Below are 22,393 nucleotides of genomic sequence, written 5' to 3'. Positions count from 1 at the left end.
TCAAAAATAATCAGTTTCTAAGAATTTAATATTTTTTGTAACTTCATCTGGTGTGTTTTCCTTCTTCCTGATCAAATATCTGAAAATACTGGCAAATGAGAAAAATGTTTCTTACTAACATGCTGAACAGACCTCTGCATCATAGTTGCATTATGTGCAACTACTTTGGTTGGTCTTTCTCTTTCTTGGAATTTGCTGTGAGTTAAGTGATCACTGACATGAATGCTTGCAGCAGACACAGACTGAGATATCAAAGCAATGGCACGAGTTTTATTTATGTGTACCTTGGAGAATGCTTCTTACTGCTGATCTCCAGCAGCTCAGCCAGCACAGTTGCTACAGCAGCTGAAGTTTCTCATGGCAATCACTCAACATGCACAGTCCTGCTCAACCTGCTGATCCATGAGACACATTTTCCCTGTGCTGTGCAGATTCAGGGGCTGCTGCTTGCATAAGTGGGAAAGGAAAAGCCCTGAGCTGGCCAGAGTGCAGAGGAGCCTGGCACGACATTAATGAGAACATGGCAGTAACGAGCTCCAGCCATCAGCCCCGCATGGATCCTGCCTGGCAGACAGACACACAGACAGGCAGCCTCCTGCTGAGCCACTCAGCACCACGAGGGACAGCTGCCACCTTATCCCCACCAGCACTAGCATCCTCCCATCACATGCTGACCTGCTTGCTGTACACAGACACACCTCACCCCTGTGTTTGCCAGAGGCACACCAGGCAATTTGGGACTTACAGCCACGCTGTGCAGACATGGCAGCTACAATTCCTGGCCTTGTCTGTGGAGACTCTGGGTGGGGGGGGGGCATTCCCTGGTCTAGGGAGACACAAGAAGCTTCCCTCAAAAAGCTGTTAGACCCCATTGTCTCCTTCCGCTGTTCCTATGTTTGCTCCTACATCCCTAAGCCACTCCTTCCTATTCCCTGATTGTCCCTGACTTTTGTACTGCCCCAAGACCAGGGACAGCCCCCAGGCCCCTGTAGAGAAAAAGCTGGACCCTCCATGTGTGGGTGCTGGGACCTGAACATGTCCCTGCATGGCTGAATAAAACATCTGTGGATGTTATGCAAAGGTCCTTTTTGCTTCCTTACCCTGGACTATGCTAGCAGCAATTCAGACTGCTGCAAAAGGTGCCCAAACAGGGACTCAAACCTTCCAAGCAGGACAAGATTTATGCTCTTCCCTCTTTGGCTCTCTCTTAGGTTGTTTGAACAAAGCAGCACCTCCTTTCAGCTTCCTCAGTTTGATCAGAGTTATTTTTAACAAATTGTTTATTTACAGTAATGTACACTTTTATTGTATCTACTTCAAGAGAAGCTCCAACTATTTCAGAAGCGTTAGCTGAGAAATCCTTACAGAAGATGCTGGAGGCAAGCAAGGATAGTGCTGGTGCCTCTGCAGAACAGGCAGGAAACTGAGGCACGGAGCAGTGAAGTGCTTTGTAAGTCACACAGAAATGGAAATAGCCTTTTGACTGCCCACTCCTCCTCCTCTAGCCTCAAGGCTGGTTCCAGCCTCCTCCTGTTCTGTTTTTTGGGTGCTTTTGAGCAAATACAGTGTTCATTTTGAATCCAGCCAAGTGTAGTGATTTCAGCAGTGGATTACTTTTCTTTTCCTGTCCCTGACTGTATTTCTTTTGGTTGCAGAGAGCTAGACAAGCTCTCCACAAGGCAGACTGGGCAGTGATGCTGGGGGACACTTGGTGTTTGTTCATCACAAAGTAACACAACTCTGAGGTCCCTGTGCAGCTGCCTGTGTCTGAAAGGGGGGACACAGATGTGACAGGGGGTTAATTCTCCACCCAAGCCCATAAATCATGCATATCAACAGGGTTTGTTAGCTCAACCAGTACTGCAATAATGTAGCCATGAGACTGTGAAGATCTGAGTCAAGCTCTACCCTGTGTGGGCTACTGCGAGCTTTGGGATCTGTGCACTGTGTTACACTAAATGATATACACATGGCCAAAGATAAAAATATTCAAAATGTTCCTTTCCAGATGGAAATAGGGAGTTATTAAAAGAATAAAGGAAATGTCTACGCAGGTGAGAGACTGTATGGGAAAGAAAGGATGCTCAATGGAAGATGCATTCTGAACCAGCTTCTCCTGGTTTGGCCCATTGGTTGCCCTGTTGTCCATTTAGTTGCACTGGGACAGGTTTGGATTGGATATTAGGAAATATTTCTTCATGGAAAAGGTTGTCAAGCACTGGAACAGTCTGCTCAGGGAAGTGGTTGAATCACATTCCTGAAGGTATTTAAAAAAAGGTGCTTGGAAACATATTTTAGTGGTGGATTTGGCAGTGCTGGGGTAACAGTTGGACTTGGCTCTAGAGGTCTCTTCCAACCTAAAGAATTCTGCTGTTCTGTGCTCCTGTATAACAGCATTTCAGCAATATCCAGAGGAAACAACACACAGGAATTGGAATGCAGAGCCCAAACCAGCAGCTCAAAGCACTTTCACTTGGCACAAGGTGCTGTGCAGATATAGCTGAGTCCTAAACCCAGGACGGCTGTGTCAGCTCCAAGCTGTGCTGACGCACAAGGTGCTGGAGCTGGGGCTGGTCGGGAGCCACGCTGCTGCAGCTGCCTCCAGGCCTGAAACAGGACATGCTCCTCAGCCAGCAGCTCCAAACCCCACCATGGTGCCACGGCGCTGCTGCTCCTCATTTCTTCCCAAGCCCAGGGAGTCATGTGCCTGGAAGAATATGCTGCTGCAGGCCAAGTTTAGATGTACCAATGTTCTTCTAAAGCTGTCTCAGCATGTACAGCAATTGAATTAAGAAGACTTTTCCCTTGGGGACCAGTAACTTTGCATTCTGCCCCATTTTTTCAGATGCTTTGAACCAGGAGTTATAACCTGACTCCAGGTTGATCTGTAGGTTTACTCAGCTGGACAGAGCACAGTGAAGTTTTTGTTTCAGGAGAAGAAACCTGGCTTAATAGTTTTGTTCTAACAGACTTGGTTCAAATCTTGCTCACACCTCTGTAAGGGCTAAAGGTTATTGCAGCCTCAGCAGGAATCAGGTGATGTTGGTTAATCCTGGATGCCCACTCCGCTGGGTCTGGGTTCAGACTAAAAGGTAACTGAGGCCTGGACCAGAGGCAGCACACTCCAGAGCAGTGCTGGCAAGGCAGCACAGCAACAGCACATACTTTTATCCCACATTTTCCTTAACCACAACTACTGAAATGCCGCTTCTTCAAAATGCTGCATTTCCTAGACCAGCTCTTCTTTATCTTTTACCCGTTAAAAGAAATTGCTGCAAAGGATTGATTGACAGGATTTGTGAATATAGCTTTTTTGCTTATCTACAAACCACTTATACTGTGGGCACTGCTTGCCTATTGCTCATTAGAAACAGATAATACCTATTTTCTGGAAGCTAGAGGCTCCCCAGACATGGTCCATGGTCCGTTCAGTTTGTCAGATGCAGCAAACATCCCATTTTTAATCAGTATTGTAGACTGCATCTCATGAACCTGGTAGCATAAGCCCTGGTAGCACTTGGCAGATGTGAACCATAATCTGCAGATGAGAATTGATTATTTTATATGCACCAGCCTTCAGGAAAGTTTCTTACAGCAGTTGCTGAAATGATAGTATCTCCTAGAAGATTATCATTGGCAGAGGCAGGTTTGTTGGTTCTACTTTGTTTATCTTTGTGTGAACAAGGGAACAAATTCTCCAAAGCACAGGCTGAGATCTTATCAGCCAGAATGCAAAAGGCAGTGCTAGTTCCCTGGCACGTTTTTTGAGCTACCCCCACACCAAAGCTCTGAGTGAAAGGTGCTGGCCGTGCCTGTGTTGCAAATATTTTAAAGCATAACTTTTAGGTAAATAGCCAATTTTTCAGTTCAATGGCTGAAGCAAGCAGTGGAAAAAATAGTTTGGGGATGAACTGAAACAGAGTTTTTACGGTTTCTTTTGAAAAATGGAGTTCCCATGACTTTGCATTGTACTGCTTTCTTTAAAGTTAAAACTGATTTTTTTCACTTAATACTTTTTGAGTTAGTCAGATACTAGAATAACCTTTTTATTGGTCAGCTTTAAACAGCCTAATGTTGAATGAGTGGTACAAGAAATCAGTGCCTGGCTTTCAATGAACAGCATGTGTGCTCCCTCTCCCACATGGCCAGAATATAATGACCCAGCTCCTTGTCACAGCCCCATGACACCTCCACAGCAATAGCCTGTTTCCTCTTAGACTCCTGCACCTTCTACCTATGATTCTTGTCTTTCTTATGTCCTCAGATCCCTCACTAGTACTTCTGACTACCTTCCTGCCCCAGACATTTCTAAACTTCCATACTTCCCAAATGCCACAAATGTCTCTTGGAGCCTCTTTGCTACAGGACTTGTCTTTGCTTTCTTACACTTTTAAGTATGTATAAATATATATAAATATACAGACACACACACACATGTGCAATGTGTTCAATATTCACCCTACCTACTTTATTTAGCATGACATGCATGACAGCATGATCCAGATGATCCAGAAAAGGCAGGAAGGGTGGCATATCTGACATGAGATTTACGCTGACTTGGTTAACCAAGTGCTGTTAAGGGCTGAATCTCTTTCCTGGCTTTCCCTTAGTGGAATCACATTCTAATTTTTTAAATTCATACATTAATCTTCAAAACACTTCTGGGTGTTTTAAATACTTATTATGTTAGCATTTGTTAAATTTTGTTGAAATTGGACAATGGGTTTAAAGTTTATTAGAGAAGGAGATTGATAAACAAGTGGACAGATAAGCAATGTAATTGCATAAGGAAATTAATCTGATGGGGAAATTAGGAATTTTTGCTTTCAGGTATCAAAATGAAATGTACTAGCATAAAAAAATCCAACTAAAGCAAAGCTTAAATTCAAGAGTCATCCATTAAAAGGCTTTGCTTCCTGAAACACTACTGCTCATTGAAATTGCAGTTTATTAAAAAAGGGTCCATTCTAGGTTTTATGTTGGTTTAAGATCTAGCTGGTGCATATCATGATGAAAGGAATCACAGTGAAATTACTGAAACTAAAGTTACATTTCTGAATGTATTGACTGCTGCTGCAAAAGTGCTTCTGTCCCTAGAAAATGGCAGACAAAGGAAAATCATAACCACTGGAGACTAAATTTCTTGGAAACTTGGAGAAAGAAATGTCATGTACTAGGTATTCACTTGACTAATTCTATAGAATTCAAGGTGGAGTGGGAATGCCAAGACACTGCTGTACTTTTCAAGCAGGTGCATGCCCAGGAAAGTTGACCTTTGGCTCTCCCACAAAGCCCTGCCCAAAATGCAGCAGCTCTCTCCTGACACATTTACATGGCACCCAAGTCCATCACTAGGCCAGTTTTCAAGGACAATCCTGTCAGAAGCTTGTCATGAACATTGTTCAGAAGAGATCTCACTTTTGGAGTGCATCATATCCAATACTGACAGCCTGGTGTTCAGAGACTTGAGAGGCATGTCCAGGTAAATTCCCTTTCTGGCAGTAGGTAGTAGCTAAAGGTAGCAGACCAAGGATGAAGGCATCCAAAGCTACACATGTTCTGCATTTCTCAGTCTTCCCAGTTGGAATGTTTGCTAGCACAGGGTTAAGATACACGCATTTTTTTTTTGTTATTGCATTAGTTTACTCTCAGCTGCACAGAAAAAAACTTTTCTTATATACTTCAGCAATCAGTCATTCTCCAGATTCAGTTTTCAGTCAATTTTTGTCAAATATCTGCTGTACTCGAGTCAATGATCCAGAAATGAAAAGTACCAACTACCTCAAACTGTCAAAGCTATCCAGTTCACAAATTCCACTCTTATAAAAAGGCACAAAACGTTAAGTGGACTGGACAAGTGATGAATTGCTGCATTCTTTTCCTGCTAAAAAAATTGAATTAGTCAATGCAGTGGACTATAGCTAAAACAGCCCACATACACTTTTTATATGGCATCACTCACATCCTAAAGCAGGCTAAGAAAAACAATACAGTTTTTAACTTTTATTGGTAATGCTTAGAAAGTAATATTAGATATACATTAAAAAATCCCTTTAACTTCTGGTTTTCATCTGCTTAAATGATGATAGAATCTCTTCTTTTCTCCCCTTTAATTATGAAAGCATAAATTGAGAAAATTCCTGGCCCTGGGATTATGAAAGTTGAAGATCTTAAATAAAATTGAAATGAACATGTTTGCTAAACAAATGGTGTATAAAGACATGCTCTGTGAAAAGAGAGGTGAGAAAGACAGTGAAAAACAAGAATAAAGGAGAACCAAGATAGAACTGAGGCACAGCCCAGGAAATCTGACAGGAGAAGAAAAATGAATGTTTAATAATGTTTAATATTATTTTTAAAATGTCTAGTTTGAAAGAAATTTACTTTCTCCAACTTCTTTGATGGAGTCCTTAATTTGCATCAGAAGGCAACCTGACTCAAGGTCTAGACAAACAAAGGCTGATAACTGTGATTTCAATGCTATGCAGAGCTTTAGAGAACATTCTGGAGAATAATGAGACAGAATGCAATGCAGCTGTAGCTGGGACAGATGGTGCTGAACCAACCTGATGGGTTTTAGGTGTAGCTCCAGAATATTAAAAAATAATCTGAATAGCCCACAGTGTGCCATGGTAGGACTGATGTCACCTGCTACCAGGTGCTCACCCATTTCCCTGCCGAGGTAGCTGTGCCTGTGCTGCCCATGCTCCGAAGGGCCCTGCCCGTTCCAGTGCCCCTTGAGCCCCTGAGTTCAAGGCTGGTGGGAGCACTCCACAGAGGGCACTCTGGAAAGCGATTAGCACAGAAGCTGAGAAGATGGTGCAACTCAAAGCATGTGCGCTCACAGCCATAGGCATAAAGTAAGGATTTGGGTGGAAAGGGAAATAATATGAAGATGCTGCTAATCCTTTCAGGCAAACCAACTGGACCCAGACTCAGACTGCTGGTTGCCTTTTTCCTACTGAACTTCACAGCACCGTGAACTTCCATTCTGATACTTCTCCTCACATTTCTTCATTAGCTCAGATCTAGACTTTGCCTAAAAATGGGCTCCCTTCCAAAGTAGACACCCTGTGAGAGCCAGAGAACCAAGAAGTGGCCTTTGCATTCCTCTTTGCATGCAGCTCCAGCTCCCCCTGAGGTTCCCAGGCTGTTCTTTCAAAAACAGTTTCCATAGTACAGAGAGCAAAGGTCAGCGTTAGCCTGCCTGCAGAGGTTTTTGGGACTGTGTTGGGTGAGCACATACTCTGTATATATCTGCAAGCACATTAACTGCACTAAAAGAAAGGCAATGGATGAGCTCCAGTTGGTCTTAGGGGAGAAGGTGACACCTTGGCAAATTGTCTGAGACCAGGATCTTATATAGGAATTACTCAGAAGAATGAAATCCTATCAGTTCATGCTGCAATCTTCCACACTTAGCATTTTTATAACATTTTTATACCTGTATTTGTGTTTGAGTACAACTGTAGTGCCTCTAACCTTTGTGAGAACTGCTTGATAGATGAGCAGACACAGGCTTGAATGTCAGCTGCTCACTAGTGTATAAATGATTGATCAGTGTATAAACCTGCTCATCTTCTGGCATCATTGTAAACATACAAATTCTAATCATTTCACAGAGCCTTTTTAGGGATTTATTTAAGGTAAACTTGTCAGTCCTCTTCAGGAAAAAAAGTAGGGCTGGTGGTTATAGGGGAAGATTTATTTCACTTAATAACATGTCATCTTTGTCCATATGGGCTAAAGATTAACATCAGCAGAGCAGCAGGGAGCATACATACAAAACTGAGGCACACAAAGCAGGGCAGTCTTGCTCTTCAGACAGCTACTGCCTCTGCTTGGAAGTGCTGAGGCTACACAGCACTGAATAATCAGAGATTTCCAACCATCTTTTTAAATTCAACAATAGGATTCCGCAGGCTAGTTCTGAAAGGACATAAAAATACCCCCTAAACAGTGATACAAATTTTTATTCTCCCAAGCAAACTGCTCCTTAACTATTTGGAATTACTTCTTTCCAAGTTGCTAAATCCAGAATTTCTATTAAGGATGCAAACACTGTTTTTGTGGCTGTTCCTGTAAGTACAGCACTTTTATACTTTGCCAGCATGGCTTCTGTACTGAATTTCCAATCAACCTTTTGACAATTTTTTCTTCTCCTTAACATTTGAAACACATTGAATGATTTCTAGTACACTTCCACTTTCTCTAGTAGACCAATATTTGTCTCTGCAGGATATATGATGTCTGATCTTTATTGCTTTATCAGTTTTACTTGCAAGGGGTCAGCCAGATGTTATTGTCAGCTATGATAGTTCCTGAAAGGAAATGTGGATGCATTTGATACACATCAAACAATAAAACACCTGAAAAATGTTGTTTTGAATTTCTGTGGTCAAGAATTAGTATTAAGTAAGATTCATGACCATTTAAAAATTGGATGAATTGCTCTAATGGCTAAAATTTACTCCCACCCTCTACAATTTTTACTGGTTTCACAGGATGAAGCCTGCTCCTCTCCTCTGCAAAATCAGGTCCAAAATGCCCAGTGGAAAAAAAAAAGAGGATTTTGGTTCAATAATCTACTTAAAGAATAAGAAGAGTAGTAGTAAACATTTTGCATAAAATGACTCTATTTTAGGTATGCCAGTTGAATTTGGTTTCAGAATGTGCTCTTTCTGAAGTAATCACTAAATAACAGAATTTCTGTACCCTGCAGAGATTCCAGATGCATCCATTTTAGCAGGTATTTACATAATACTGCTATTTTTCTCAACTCTTATCTGGTGTGCTCTCATCTTTCACATATATTGTTATGGTAGAAATGTAAAAGTACTATTAAACTATTGCCTCTCTGCTCAGGAAGCAAGAATATTTCTCCCTTTATGTGTTATTAGCAATGCTGGTGGATTTCCTCAGTATTTTAAGGTGGTTGTCCACCTGTTAGACCCTACAGTGGGCACTCAGGGTCCCCAGCTGTAGCAGACAGTGGGGAGCATCCACACTGCAAAGACCTGCCTTTATTGACTGAACTGTCCAAAGGCAGCCAGAAGTTACAAAACCCTTGGTAGAGTAGGAAAGCAAAGCAAAATTATAGGAGGCACAAAGTGTCCTGACCCTGTTGGTTCTGAGAAATGGGTTTTGTGTCTGACTTCAGCACAGATGCATAAAAGAGAGAAGGCGGCTGCTGGTCTCCTGTGCATCTTTGCATCTCCTAGTAAGGAAGGAGGAGATAGATCTACAAGCTCCAGCTTTTCTCCAGATTGCTGGTGCCGGTGGCAGTGTCCACTTTCTCTCTCAGCTGCTGCAGTGAAGAGGCCCAAGGAACTCTTCATGTGTGTTGCCAAATGGCTCATTCCATAAGCATGGTCTGACACAAAAACACATCAAGGAGTAAGAATCCAGCCCCACACAGACACAGAGCAGGGGAAATGCCAGCTGAGCATGAGCCAGAGCTGTGCTGCAGACAGAAGGGCTGCACCAGAGGAAAGGCTGAGCAGGAGCAGAGGGGCTGCAACTCCTCTGGGCACAGCAGAGTCAGAACCACTCCTGGAACAGCGTCCAGCTCCGATTCCACATTTTACACAGCGCTGATAAACTGGAGGGGACTCAGGACATCCTACAGCCTGTGTGATACTGGGAGGTGGTTGAAATAGCCAGGCTGATCCTTTCAGCCTCTATCAGACACAAAGTCATACAAGGAGCACTGAGTGAAGTTTGTTCTCAGCAAGCACAAAGTAGAGAGGAACGATACACACAGTGATTAGGAGAGAATCAGATGGGAACATCAGAAAACAGGAACTGAGGGAAATAGCATATAGGAACCAGAGTAATGATCTGTTTTATGTCAAATGCTGTCACCTGGAAGGGTGCAAGTGCTTGGAGATGAAAGAACATTTTAAGATGAATAGCTGTGTGCAATGGTGTCCTTATGCCAGCTCATAATCATCCTGAAAATTTTTGGATTTACAAAACTAGGGTGAAATGGGTTTGCAAAATCAAATCTGATGTGGTGGTGTAAATACATTAATCAAACAGGAGTGCATCTAAACATCTCTTTTCAGTTTTACCATGTCTGTTGAGTATATTTCATGGTAAATGCTCTTGAAGTAGGTGCACAGATATATTTCTGGCAATTGGAGTGCTTGCATGCCAATTGTCTGAAAGATTAAACATAATAACATGGGATATGAACACAATAATGAATTTACTTAAAAATGTAAATTAAAAAAAATAACCTCCAGATATAAGAGATAGGAAAAAATTTGTTAAAATATCTTTGTATTATAATATCACTTTTTAAAAATTGCGTATCTTTCTAGCAAATGAAGCCAGGACATACCTACAGCAATCTTAGTGCAATATTTCTCATTAATATCCCATCTCTGTTTCCTCTTCCACTGCTGTTTTCTGGTATTCAATCAAGCATAACTGTACAGACCTATCAAAGTCAGACAGAGACCTCTGAAGTCAAGAGCACAACTCTAATTTTCAGTCGCAGAAAACTCAGGCTGAGCAGGGTCATGCTGGAGCCAAGGAACTAAAATATGTGTATGCCCTAGTCTGGGCCTGTCCCAGGGCTAGGCTTCTCAGGCATCCAGGGAGAGGTCAGTGGGAACAGAAAATTGGAGTTCAGCAAGCTTGTCATTCAGGAGAAGATGAGGGACCCAACAGAAAGTCCAGATCAACTCTCTAAGTGGTACAGAAATAACATGGACAGTTTTAATGTTCCAGACTAAAGCCAATGACTGGCTGGAAAGATCTTCACTGTTAGCCCCTAGCAGGTCAACTTTTATTGTATACTGTAGTAATTTTTACCTGTAACAGAAAGCAGGGAGAGCCAGATAACTCAAATATCTCATTAGCTATTACTTGAATGTCTCCTTGGATATAATTTTTTGAAACAGGGCTGTTTGCTTTGATTTCATTTGGACGTTTTGGATAGCTCCTTTACTCTAAAACTACTGACAACAGCCTTTATTTCTGTTGATGCTATGCCCAGAAAGAAGGAGGTTATCTTCAATTATTTTCAGGTGTTTTGCTTGCAGATAGAAAATAATTCTGGCATTAGGAAACTGCTGGAGAAGGATCATAACAAGTTCACAGTGGAATGAAATATTGAAACTAATGACTTTTAAAATCATGATAAAGATTTCCAAGAAAACCACTGGAAATTGCTGCAAGAAGGAACAATTATAACTCAGTGCTACAGGCTTCCTCTGTGTATGATGACAAGACATCAGGGCTGGTAGAAACATAAGGACAGCCCAGACAGCTCTTGGAAGTATTAGGCTGGACTGGACAGCAGACATGTCCTCTCAATAGCTGTTCCCAGTCATAGTCCAGATTCTTGGCACAAACCTTCATTAGTTTGCCTGCATGAACACTTTGTTGAAAAACATTGACGCAAGGGCAGCTGAGTCATGAGCATTCTCTGATGTTCCTCCTACAAATATGGTTCCTGTCAGTAAGGAAGAGGGATGGTGGAGTATCATAACTTTTGTGTGTCACTAATCCTACCTAGAATGAAATAACGTGTCAGCTACTTCCCTTTTATATTTCTATATTGTGAAATATCTCTGATTTTTTTTCCAGGCTTCAAAACACCATTTCTAATGCAGCTGCTAGTGATGGCACAGTCAGACTTGTTTTCTTCTAGCTCAGTAAGCATGGTCTTGCACACAGGGCATAGGCTTCCTTTTAAGTTAACAACACAGATCTGTCCAGGCTGACTATGGACTTGTCTTGACCAGGCTGGAGATTTGTTTGTAGCTTGTGGCAGCACTGTCTAAGGCCTTTATCTCCTATTCCCAGCACCCTGCCCCTCTGCTGCAGTACAGAATTTTTCAGCTATGCACAGGGCCTGTTCAATGCATTAAGTTCAATGCCTAAGTTTTTTTGCTGCAAGCTTTCCTGTAAGACCCCATCCTTCAAGTCCATCTTATGAGCTCATCCAATGGAATGAGAATTTCTTTAACTGGGCCATTGTAGGAGAGTCCTTACTGAGGGTAACAGCAAGTGGGATACATCTTCCTGTGAGACAGAAAACAATTCACTGTGTTCTTTCTTCATTAATCAGTGGGAAGCTAGGACTCTTTATTCATGGTCTCCAACTTCTGTAGTTAAGTAATTAATGCATGTGTTTAGGACTAATTTTATTTTCTCATTATAGAAAGTAGAGCTGGAAAGGAACTCTTGGATCAGCTGATGTATGAATCAGTACTATTGCAAGATTGACCTTTATTTAATAAGATATTTTAATCAGCTTTTGACTTTTCATCTTGATGTCTCATTTGCCTCTCCTTAAGAGCATCATCATTTAGCATATTGGCAAAGTAGTTCCTTGACAAAATACTTTTATCAGACCTTAATCTTGGAATAGATATTTTAATAATAATTTCACCATTTTTACTTTTTCTAATTCATCTTCCATTGCTGAACCACAACATATCAACAAAGTCAGTCTCATTCCTTCCCATTTAAAAGACAAAGAAATGTAGAAATCAAATGATAGATCCAGTATGAAAAAAACAGGAATCAAACTCTGCTTTCTGAATACCACTCCAAAACTTTTGTCTTAGTTCTATTCAATATCAGGAGAAAAATCTAAGTAGTTTATTGCATCCATATGCATGTGCTTCCCACAAGCTCATAAAACCAAAACCAGACATTTTCAAAAGGAAGACCTTATAGTGTCTTCTAAGTTTCTGTCAAAACCACTTGACTCTTGATCTCATTCTCCCATTTCTTTCCCTCAGTTTCTATTAAAACCTCCAAAATACTTTGTCATTAGAGACCAGGGCTGGAATCTGAAAACCTTTTACCTAAGGAGTGAACACCCTCAAACCAAGGGGTGCAGAAGAGCAGTGTCCTACACAACATTCTTTAGGCTGCTGTGGAGGGGGGAGCCAAAAATCCTCTGGCTGACAGAATTCCATGCATACTGGGCAATAGAGTGCATGACACTGAGACACTGCACAGGAAGGTTCTGGATGTTGTCCAATGACTGCTCATATACTCCTTGGGTGAAACTTCACAGTGTGGGCATAGATCCTACAGCAGTGCTATGAATACCTTCATTACAGAGAGATTTTATTCTGTTTGATGCCCAACACAATAAAATCTCCACATTTTTCTTTATATTTTCTCTTTTCAATATTATTTATATAGAAATCACAGAAAAATGGTTGCTATTATCAAAAGAAGAAAATTTTGGGAGAAGAGTATAAAAAAATATGTTAGTTTGGCTTCTAGTTGCAGGTTTTTAGATTAAATATGTCTGGTGCTAGTTGTCTATTGTTCTTTTACTCAGAGCTACTTGGAGCTCAATGTGGAGATGATAACTGAAGGAAAATAGGTTGTTATTGAACAAGGATATTAGCAAGTGGATCTACTGGCAGTGGTGCTATGCTAGATGAGCCCCTTACCAGGTGAAGCTCAAAGAGAGCATGTGAGCTCTTCACAGCTGGGGCAAAGCTTTGTTCTTGGCTGACATGGCAGGGAATCATGTTTTGAAGCTAGAAATGAGGGCCAGGAGTTCCCAGCCTGGAACCTATGACTGGGGGCTTCAAAGAAGAGTCTGATTTTGCCTTTGGAAAGGGGAGTACCTTAATACTTCTTATTTTGAGGCAAGATGATAAACCCTTTAACATGGTTCCAGGTTCCTCTGTCTATAACAGTCCATCACAGATCCCTCCCTAACGAGTTTCTCAGATATTTGCCTTCTCAAATAGGAATTCAAGTGGTTGAATTTGTTGAGTTCATAATCACCTTAAGTGCTTTGACCAAAAAGCCACACACCAAAGCAGCAGGAGTCTGAAGTGGGTGACTCTTGGACTGTTTAGAAAAGAAGGAAGAGAGGGAACTTGCACCATGAAGAGAAGCACCAGTCTGAAAATGGGAAGAGACTAACAGAAATCTTGCCTTTCGTTTTTGAAAGCATTTTTATTCTTGTAATGTACACGCTAACTGAAATGAAAATGAGCATACACTGACTTTTTATGTATCAGGAGGCATTGGAGGTACATAACTTTACAAAAAAGGGACTGTACATAACTTTACAAAAAAGGGACTGTATAATTATAATGGACAGAGAACATGGGTATACAGTGGTATATGTGGTGTTCTGTCTGCATTTGTAATGTTTATTACTATGAGAGCTGCTGGTAATTCTTTTATGTGTTGTAGCTATCTGGGAAAACTTAAATTTTGTCCCAATATTCATATTAAAATACCTAATTTTGAACAAGTTGGCCTGACTATTTGTGAGTGTATGCCACGGAAACTACATGCTGACAAGCAGGGCTTTGCAATTTTGCAGCAGTTTGCATGTTCACTGAATCCTGAGCTATTTTCCTTTTGAAGAATGACAGCTGATTAGCATTCTGTCCTGTCATCCCTCCATGGGGCAGGACACCTCCTGTCACTCAGCTTCACATACAGCTTTTGCAGAAGGTTTCCTGTTGCAGCAGTGATCCCATGGGTAGGCTATTCCTGCTTAAGAAAGGGGATTCCCTAGCTAAAGGTGTGCAAATCTCTGTGCAACACTTTTTTTTGTTTTGTTTTAATTTTACTGAAAACTGCTTTATCACCAAGAAACAATATTCCCTTACTTTCTGTCTTTAAGCATGTTTTTTTCACAATGGCTGCAGCTCAGATGTATGGAACCAGCCTTCACAACCTGGAGAGTAAGGAGGGTGTAAAGTGTCAACCAGTTGGCAAGTTCTGGTTCATGGTTACTTGTTTTAAGGGCTTTGACTTCACACTGTAGGAGCAGCTTGAAAAGCTGAGGATAGTGTTGCCTATATCCATCCTCTTATCTTTTTGTTTGCATGGGAGATATGCTAGAGCTATTTGCACAGAGCAGTATTTTCACATCCTGACCGTTTCCAAGAGATGCGTGGATACTCTGCATGTGAACTAATGCTGATGAGTAGTTCTCCACTGTCTCTTAATCTGAAAGGGGGCAAGGGGATGTAGTTTTTGGGGTGAGTGTCAAAGCACTCATGTGTGTTCAGTGCACAGGGGTAAAGACCACTGCCACTGCTGTGTTCTGCTGGGTCTCCTTGGGGCTGAGGCTGTGCCTGGTGGTAACATTGCAGGTGTGTAAATGCTGGGGGACTCAGAGGCATTTAGACTTGCCCTGCTGTTGCTTGGCAAAAGCTTTTTGTGACAGGAGGGGAGAGAATGTCCTTTTTAGAGGGCACGTTGACTCTTTTTCACTTAATTTGAAAGACAGTTTAAAAAGTGGTGATCATTAGGCTTGATTGTGAAGGGCAGAGTGGGGTAGGTCCCTTTTTGTTGAGTTCTGGTTTGTTTTGAAGCCAATGGTGTGGTATGTTTCTGTGTTTAATCCAAGGAAATTGAGCTGCTGAATGATTTTTTCTGACATGCTGAGGACCAAATGTTCTGGCAAGGGTTTGTGCCAGAAATGTGAGAGGTGAGGAGGCTCCAGAAGCTGCTTTTCGCTCACAAGGTGCCAAAACAGATGCGTTTCTTTGATACAAGTAGTGTTGGGTACATGAGATCTATATGGTATAGACAAATCAGACATTGTGGTGATGCCAAAGGCACTTATGGCATAGCTGTGAATACCCCTCTGATAAGGGTTTTGATTTTCAAATGCAGATGAATATTATCCTTACAGAAAAGGCTCATAGGGATAGTCGTTGAAGCTGATGCCCTCAGTTTACCTGCAGGACAGATGCACATGTGCAATTGCAAGCCACACACACTTTCCTGAACTCACAACATCGAAAGGCTCCATCCAGGTCTGGAATTGTACGTGATATTCAATCTTCAAGTCCATTTATCTTTGGGCTGAGAGTGCTGACTGCAATCCAGCAAGCAGGGGCCACTGTACTGGTGCTGTCAGGTATACAGATAATGGTTCTTCTGCACCAGCACTGAGACCAGCTATTTTCACACAACACTGGCTACCAAACAGCAATCTAGTGGTGAAAAGCTCCTGATATCTCTGCTATTATTAGAAGCAGCCCACAAAATTACAAAGGTGGTAGATGAGCTGAACGCAGAATCCTGCTCTTGGGGACAGTCAGTGAAACTAGCAGGGGATCAATTTTAAACAGATAAAAGAAAGTACTTCTTTAGCAGTCAGTAGTGAGCTTCAGGAACTTGCTGCCATGCAGCGCTGGAGAAGCTGACAGTATCAGCAGGTTTAGAAGGGATTAGACAGATTCGGGGACAACAGGCCCATTAAAAAGATAAGGCAGGGACATGCCCTCTGTGGTATCTATCCCATCAGATACTCAGCTGGGATGGTGGGGGAGCACAAGGGGAAGGGGCTGCAGAAATAAGCCAGGCTTGCACACACTTACTAAAAAACATCTCTATACCTGCAAATGTATGATAAATTACTGGTCCAAGCCATTTTCATGTACCTAATCTAGAAATGAGTTTTTCCCCCAAAGCATTGCATGAGTATTCAGTTACTACAGCATCCTAGATTCCCATGAGCTGACTCATGAGCTCAAAGCAACACACTGAAGCAAGAACCAGGATTCTTCTTCATTCCAGGTTCTGATCCTCAGCCCACCAGTTCCTTGCTGCATGGGCAGTCCCGTTACACAGGTCACTGCCAGCCCCCAGCACTGCCCCCTTAATGTGCCCTGTGCTAACACACATGCCATATTACAGATATTCATATTACATTGCAAAATCCTAAAGGAACCAAGTGAACAAATCTTGCATGGGGTACACAAAAAGATGGAGACAGTGAAAATTAAATGCTAATGAAATACTGTACAAGTGAGTAACACAATAACATCCCATCTACAGCTCTAAAAGCCAAGGATAATTCATGCATAGGGCAGAAATTACATCAAATTTGAGCTTTCTCAAATTTTTGGAGGCTGAAATGCAAAACTTCCTCTGCCCCTTGCATTTATTCCTTCCCATCAATGTAGGAAGTAAGCCAGCATGCCAACTTTTAAGCATAACATAAAATAAAATTGAAACTGATTATTGTTTTTAAGCAATTGCCCTTGAGGCCACCCAACAATAGTGTTTCTAAAGCAGTCCTACCTTTGTTTTCCAACTTGAGCTCCTCTGCTAGCAAGCTGTCTTGTCTGTTTCCAAGCACAAATGCCAGAAATGAGAGGATCAGGGCATCCAAGATTCCAATAATTGCCAGGATATATGCCCAGCGGACTGAACAAGCCCCCAGCGTGTACTTGTCTGTCTTTTCACCACACATCCGTTTTACCTCATCTGAATCCCAGCCATCAGGAAAAATCATACAACCCAGGACGAGACAGGCAGCTTGGAGAAAAGAGAAAAGGAGAACAATGGGATAATGAGACCAAGCTTTCATTTTGATGAGAACCTGCAAAGTTATCATTAAAGCATTAGACTTTTTCATCCTGAACTCCAAAGCTAGGCTACGTAAAAAAAACAAGTCACAGAATTACATGCTGTGATTAAGTATTTAATATAAAAACCTAAGATGCAACATCAATTGCACACATTGCTTAAAAAGCTGTTACATCCTGGATCCCTGGTCAGGTTTTGCATCAGTACAATCACATTTTCCTTGCGGGACCAATTTCTTCAATGCAATATGAAAGGACCACACAAAACCAAAAGGGAAAATGGTTAATAACCTGGATATTCAAAGGTAACACCGGGTTACTGTCAAGTAGTCAGGCAAACAACCAAAAGAGAGGAAAAAAAACTACCTATAATTTCTGGCAATCTGCCCTTTTATCCTAACCATAAACACTGGACTTTGTCACTATCCACCCAAAGACAGAGCTTGATACAAGTGTTGTCTCACAGAGGGTAACTCTACCCCAGCACCTGCCTGGTCAGTCCTCGGCACTGTGTAGCCCTTTATGGTGACACTCCAGTCATGAGAGCTATCCCACCACATCTGTCATTGCAATGAGAGCAAAGCCCTGGCACTGCACACAGATCTCCAGTTCCTCCTGTCTGTCCTCCGTACTGCAAGCATTGGTGTACAGGCACTTTGTGGAAATATTTGATCGTGTCAGTCTCCCAGCAGGGGTGGAAAGGGATCTCCCACAGTCCCGTCTGTTGTTATGTCTTTGGCTGCTTGTGATTTGAGATGCTCTCTCTTAAGCCTTCTTTTGTTACTGGGTGGTTTCTATAGTTCTCTCCTTCCTATATCTTATGTCTATCAAGCCTGGCTATGTCCCCATTCCCCTTCAGATCCACTTTAAAGCTCCCTCAACGACTTCTGCTTACTCCTGACATAAAATTCTTTGGGACAGGTAGACCTTATTTGTTGCCAGCAGACTTGGTTGTGTGTAAACTGACCTATGACCAAAAATCTCCAAATTTTTCTGGTAATGCCTGCCTTGAAGCCAGGTAGAGTCACCTTCAGCAGGAAAGGATAGCATAAAAAATAAAAATAGCATAATAAAATTCTAAAAATAATGATTATGTTGAATGGCTTCATTCTTCAGTTTTTATTGCATTTAAGAGAATCAGAAAATCTGTATGCTTTCAGTTACCTCATCAATTACTTTTAGTGACTTGGAAATACCTTTCAGTTACCTGCAGTGACTTGGAAACAGGCACATTTCCATCGTTAGCTCTTCTATCTTAGTATGGCTGATGAGATACAATGGATCCTAAACCTTCTTTTATAAGCCTTACTATTTTATATTGATGAAATAGGCTCAAAACTGCAGGTCAATGTGCTAATTGAAAAGAATGCATTTTGTGGCTTTCAGCCTTATAAGTTTTTGTTGAATCAGACCTCTGTTTGGAAATGACAGTTTGTACAGCAAGTAGCTTGTGCAGCCAACATCTGCTGTCACTGTGGGATTGGTTTCTTGTCATTGTGACAGGTTTCTTGTCTTTCCTGGACAAGCATAGGCACTATCATTTCACAGACCTCTAATGCCCACAAAACATAAACAGACTTACACTGGATCAATATGATGAAATACTGGAAGAGGGATGTGTAAAGAGAGTTCAGGAATAGTAGTTTTCTTTTGACAGGTACAAAATTGCTGTAGACAATGTCTTGAAAGCATGTCTGCAGAAAACATCTGACATGGGGTAAGAGATGCACCCAAGGTGCTTGACGAGTTCCTCCTGAACAGCTAATTTGTGTGAAAATAAAACAGCTTATAATACCTTCAAGGACAGCTAGGCTTAGAAACATGGGAGATTAGATAATGACCAGTCTACTCAGAACATGAAGGTTGGACAAATTGTAAATTACATATTGTCTGCCTTAACTCATTTACACAATTACATATGATCTTTCAAAGGCCTTAGAGAAAAACAGTACAATAATTTATATTCTTGAGCTGTTTACACACACTTCCAGAAAGTGGAGTTGCCCGCACACGTAAGTTTCCCTTGTATTTGCAAAGAACTCCACTCAAACAATGCAGCAAATCTGCAAACTTCTTGTGTTCATAAAAATGTCCATATTTACCCAACTACCTGTTGACAAAGTTTCATTTACTATATAACAGCAAATACCACAGCTAGTTTACTTTTATTAATTATCCTCAACATGTGAGAAAGCTTAATGGTCAGTTAATCATCAATAGATGTGGAATTTTTCTGCTAATTGCACATGAATAATTAGCAAATACCAACATCTCTGTCGATTTTTTATTACACAGCACATCAGACACATTCTTAGTACTTCCTAAAAGTAATTTAACTTTGTTCTTTTGCACATAGGTAATTAAAAAAATGGACCTTATCTCAAGAATTCAGTGTACAGCTTCCCAGCTGTGTTCCTCAGATTTCCAATTAACTCATCTTTCCTGAATTCTGTTCCTGCATTCTTTGATATACTTGCTTAAATTTCTGAAGTCATTCTGTTGGTTGCAGTTGGACTTCTCTTGGTAATACATGGGTAAATAATGACACATGGGTAAATAATGTCTGGACTAGATTTCTTTGCATAAAGACAGATCTCAAGAAGGGGTTATTATTATTTTCTCTTTTCCCTGTACAGTTAAGATGCTTTCTACTAGGTGACTACTTAGTCAACATCTTCAGGAATCATACCTTACCTGCAGAGGGTAACATAAGTAAGATTAGTCAACCTTGAGTCATTTGATGTTCAGGGAATATTTTGGGCTGAATGCCTTTAAGAACACAGACTTGCTCAATAATATAAACAAGTAATGATTCTTTTATCAGCTACAAGATTGAAAAGACAGATATGAAGTCCACCTACAGATCTACTTTGCATTGCTAGAAATGTTTACATTTGATTTCTGCTATAGAGGATTAGAAGACTTTTCTCTAAAAGGAAATTACTTTCAGTTTTACACAAATTTGTGAAATGGAAATAATTTTATGTAATTTCATAAGAAGAATTCCATCTCTGCTAAGAGATGATTTTATAACACTAACATGGCTCCCATGTCTTTGTCTAAATTCCACTGTCTGTAATGGCAATGTTACTGAAACAGAAATGTAACAAAAGTTACTACTGTTCTACTACTAAGTAGTAGTGGTGTTTGGATTTGAAAAGTTCACTGACTAAATAAAAACCCTTGAGCCATCAGTTCCTACAGACTCTTTAATTCAAGTAAGGAAAAAGTTAAATCTGTACTGGTTGGAAGCAGCCTTCTGCGTGTGATCTGGGTACATCAGATCAGCACCACCCTCCTGACAGGCAGCCCAGCCCAGGTCTTCTGCAGCTAACCAAGGGCCTTCATGATAAGCAGAAGGGGGGAATTGATAAATGGCTGACTAGTGTCACTGACACCATTCAGAGCCATTTGGGCAACTGTAAAACTTACAAGAATCATATCCACATTGTTTTCCCTTTGACTGCTTGAGAAAGCTCCTGGCAGGATTATTGTCTTTCTAGGGGTGGCCCTGGGTTTCCTCCATTTCTTCCTCTCCTGTGATGACAAGGTGACTTCCTCGTGTTAAAAGAAACTTTAAAGACCATTTAGTTCACCCACCATGCTGCTCAGAGCCCATCCAATCCAGCCTTAAACATTTCCAGGGATGGATGGTATCTCTAAGTTCTGTGGGCAACGTCTTCCAGTGCCTCACCACCCAAACAGTTGCTTTCTCCCACATATTGGAGTCTGGTGGAGCTTTTAAAACTTTAAAAAAGTGATTAATAAAAGTACTTAAACATGCCTTATATATTTGCTTTTCTTCTTAAACAGTTTTTTCTCGTGTGAACAGCTAACAGGGACTGTCACATGGTTTTCCTCTAGGGCTGTGAGTGACAAGATAAATTATTCATACTAGGAGAGAGAGCCAGGATTTTTACCTCGTGGGATGAAAGGATGCAGATACAACACTTCCAGAGATTGGAAACAGACAGTGAATTGTTGCTGGCACTGACAGACTTGTGACTCTGACCAAGCTAATATTATCACAGACTGTGCTCTGTGCATGAGCTCAAATGGTAATTAGCAAACAAGTAGTTCACTATCCTATGGTTGTGCCAAACACAGTGACAGATTAATATTATATCATTGCATGAAATGAGGTTCTATTTATAAAAAAGCTGACTGCTATGCAGGAAACCAGTGCTGAGAAATTCCCGCTGGCAGGACTCCTCTCTCATCTTCAGTCTTTTCCTGACAACAGACCAAATTTGCTTGTGTGTAGAGTATGAGGATGGCAAGTTTCCTGATAAAGGAGTAAAAAAAATGTAATGGGAATTTTGCTGACCATCTCTTTTCTTTCCATGCCCACACATGCAAGAGTCCTCAAACCTCTGTGGTTCCAAAATGCAAGAGGTTTTTTGTTTCCTCCCCCCCCCCCCAAATGTATTTACAAAAACAGTGACCCATTAAATCTCCAATAAACTGAATAGAGTTTTTGCCAGCCATGTTGGTGATTAGGATCAGTCTTTCAGGAGCTTGTAGCTGAGAAAGAGGGAAATGCTGAGTGGAGGTGGCTGAAGACACAGGGTCAAACACAATCCTGAAGTGAAGACAGAAGCTACACATCCATAAACTGAGATTGGTCCAGGTGATGTGGACTGCACCTCTGAGTGGGACAATAATCCTCTGTGTTTAAATTTGTGTTATGGCTTGGAGAAAATGTGCAATTTTGAAGCAAATGCCATGATTCTCTCCATTTACTGATTCCATCCACACAAATAGTTCTGCTGCATGCAATCAGAGTATTTCTGGAGGAGCCTAGAAGTTCATTTAGAAAAGTTCTTCAACACTGAGTGGGGACCTTAAAATTCTGGCTCAATGTGTGGGCTTCATCACCCAAAAACCTGTGCCTAAGAGAAAGCTCTTGAACTATAGAGAGCTTCCACAATACCTGGAATAGTTCCTTGTGCAATACAAAAAGGCAAATGTCATGTATGACTTCTTACTTGATCCTGTGTTTGAAGGCTGCCACATACAATGCCCACCTTTGAAAAGGCTCTTCAGAGAGGTGCCAGATG

The 22,393-nt window shown here is 41.3% G+C and overlaps 1 protein-coding gene across 3 annotated transcripts in view; it reads right to left on the bottom strand.

Annotated features, from left to right (window-relative positions):
• LHFPL3 (LHFPL tetraspan subfamily member 3) overlaps positions 1-22,393 on the bottom strand; it is a 231,339-nt gene that overhangs the window by 60,673 nt on the left and 148,273 nt on the right. For all 3 annotated transcript variants that reach the window (XM_038155337.1, XM_038155336.1, XM_038155335.1), the window contains exon 2: positions 17,047-17,283. In XM_038155337.1, the coding sequence (XP_038011265.1) occupies positions 17,047-17,283 (237 nt within the window). The remainder of the gene's footprint in view (positions 1-17,046; positions 17,284-22,393) is intronic.

Source organism: Motacilla alba, chromosome 1A (assembly GCF_015832195.1).
Source record: "Motacilla alba alba isolate MOTALB_02 chromosome 1A, Motacilla_alba_V1.0_pri, whole genome shotgun sequence".
Lineage (NCBI taxonomy): Eukaryota > Metazoa > Chordata > Aves > Passeriformes > Motacillidae > Motacilla > Motacilla alba.
The sequence above is the reverse complement of the archived record's forward strand: the minus strand, read 5'-3'. Positions and strand labels throughout refer to the sequence as shown.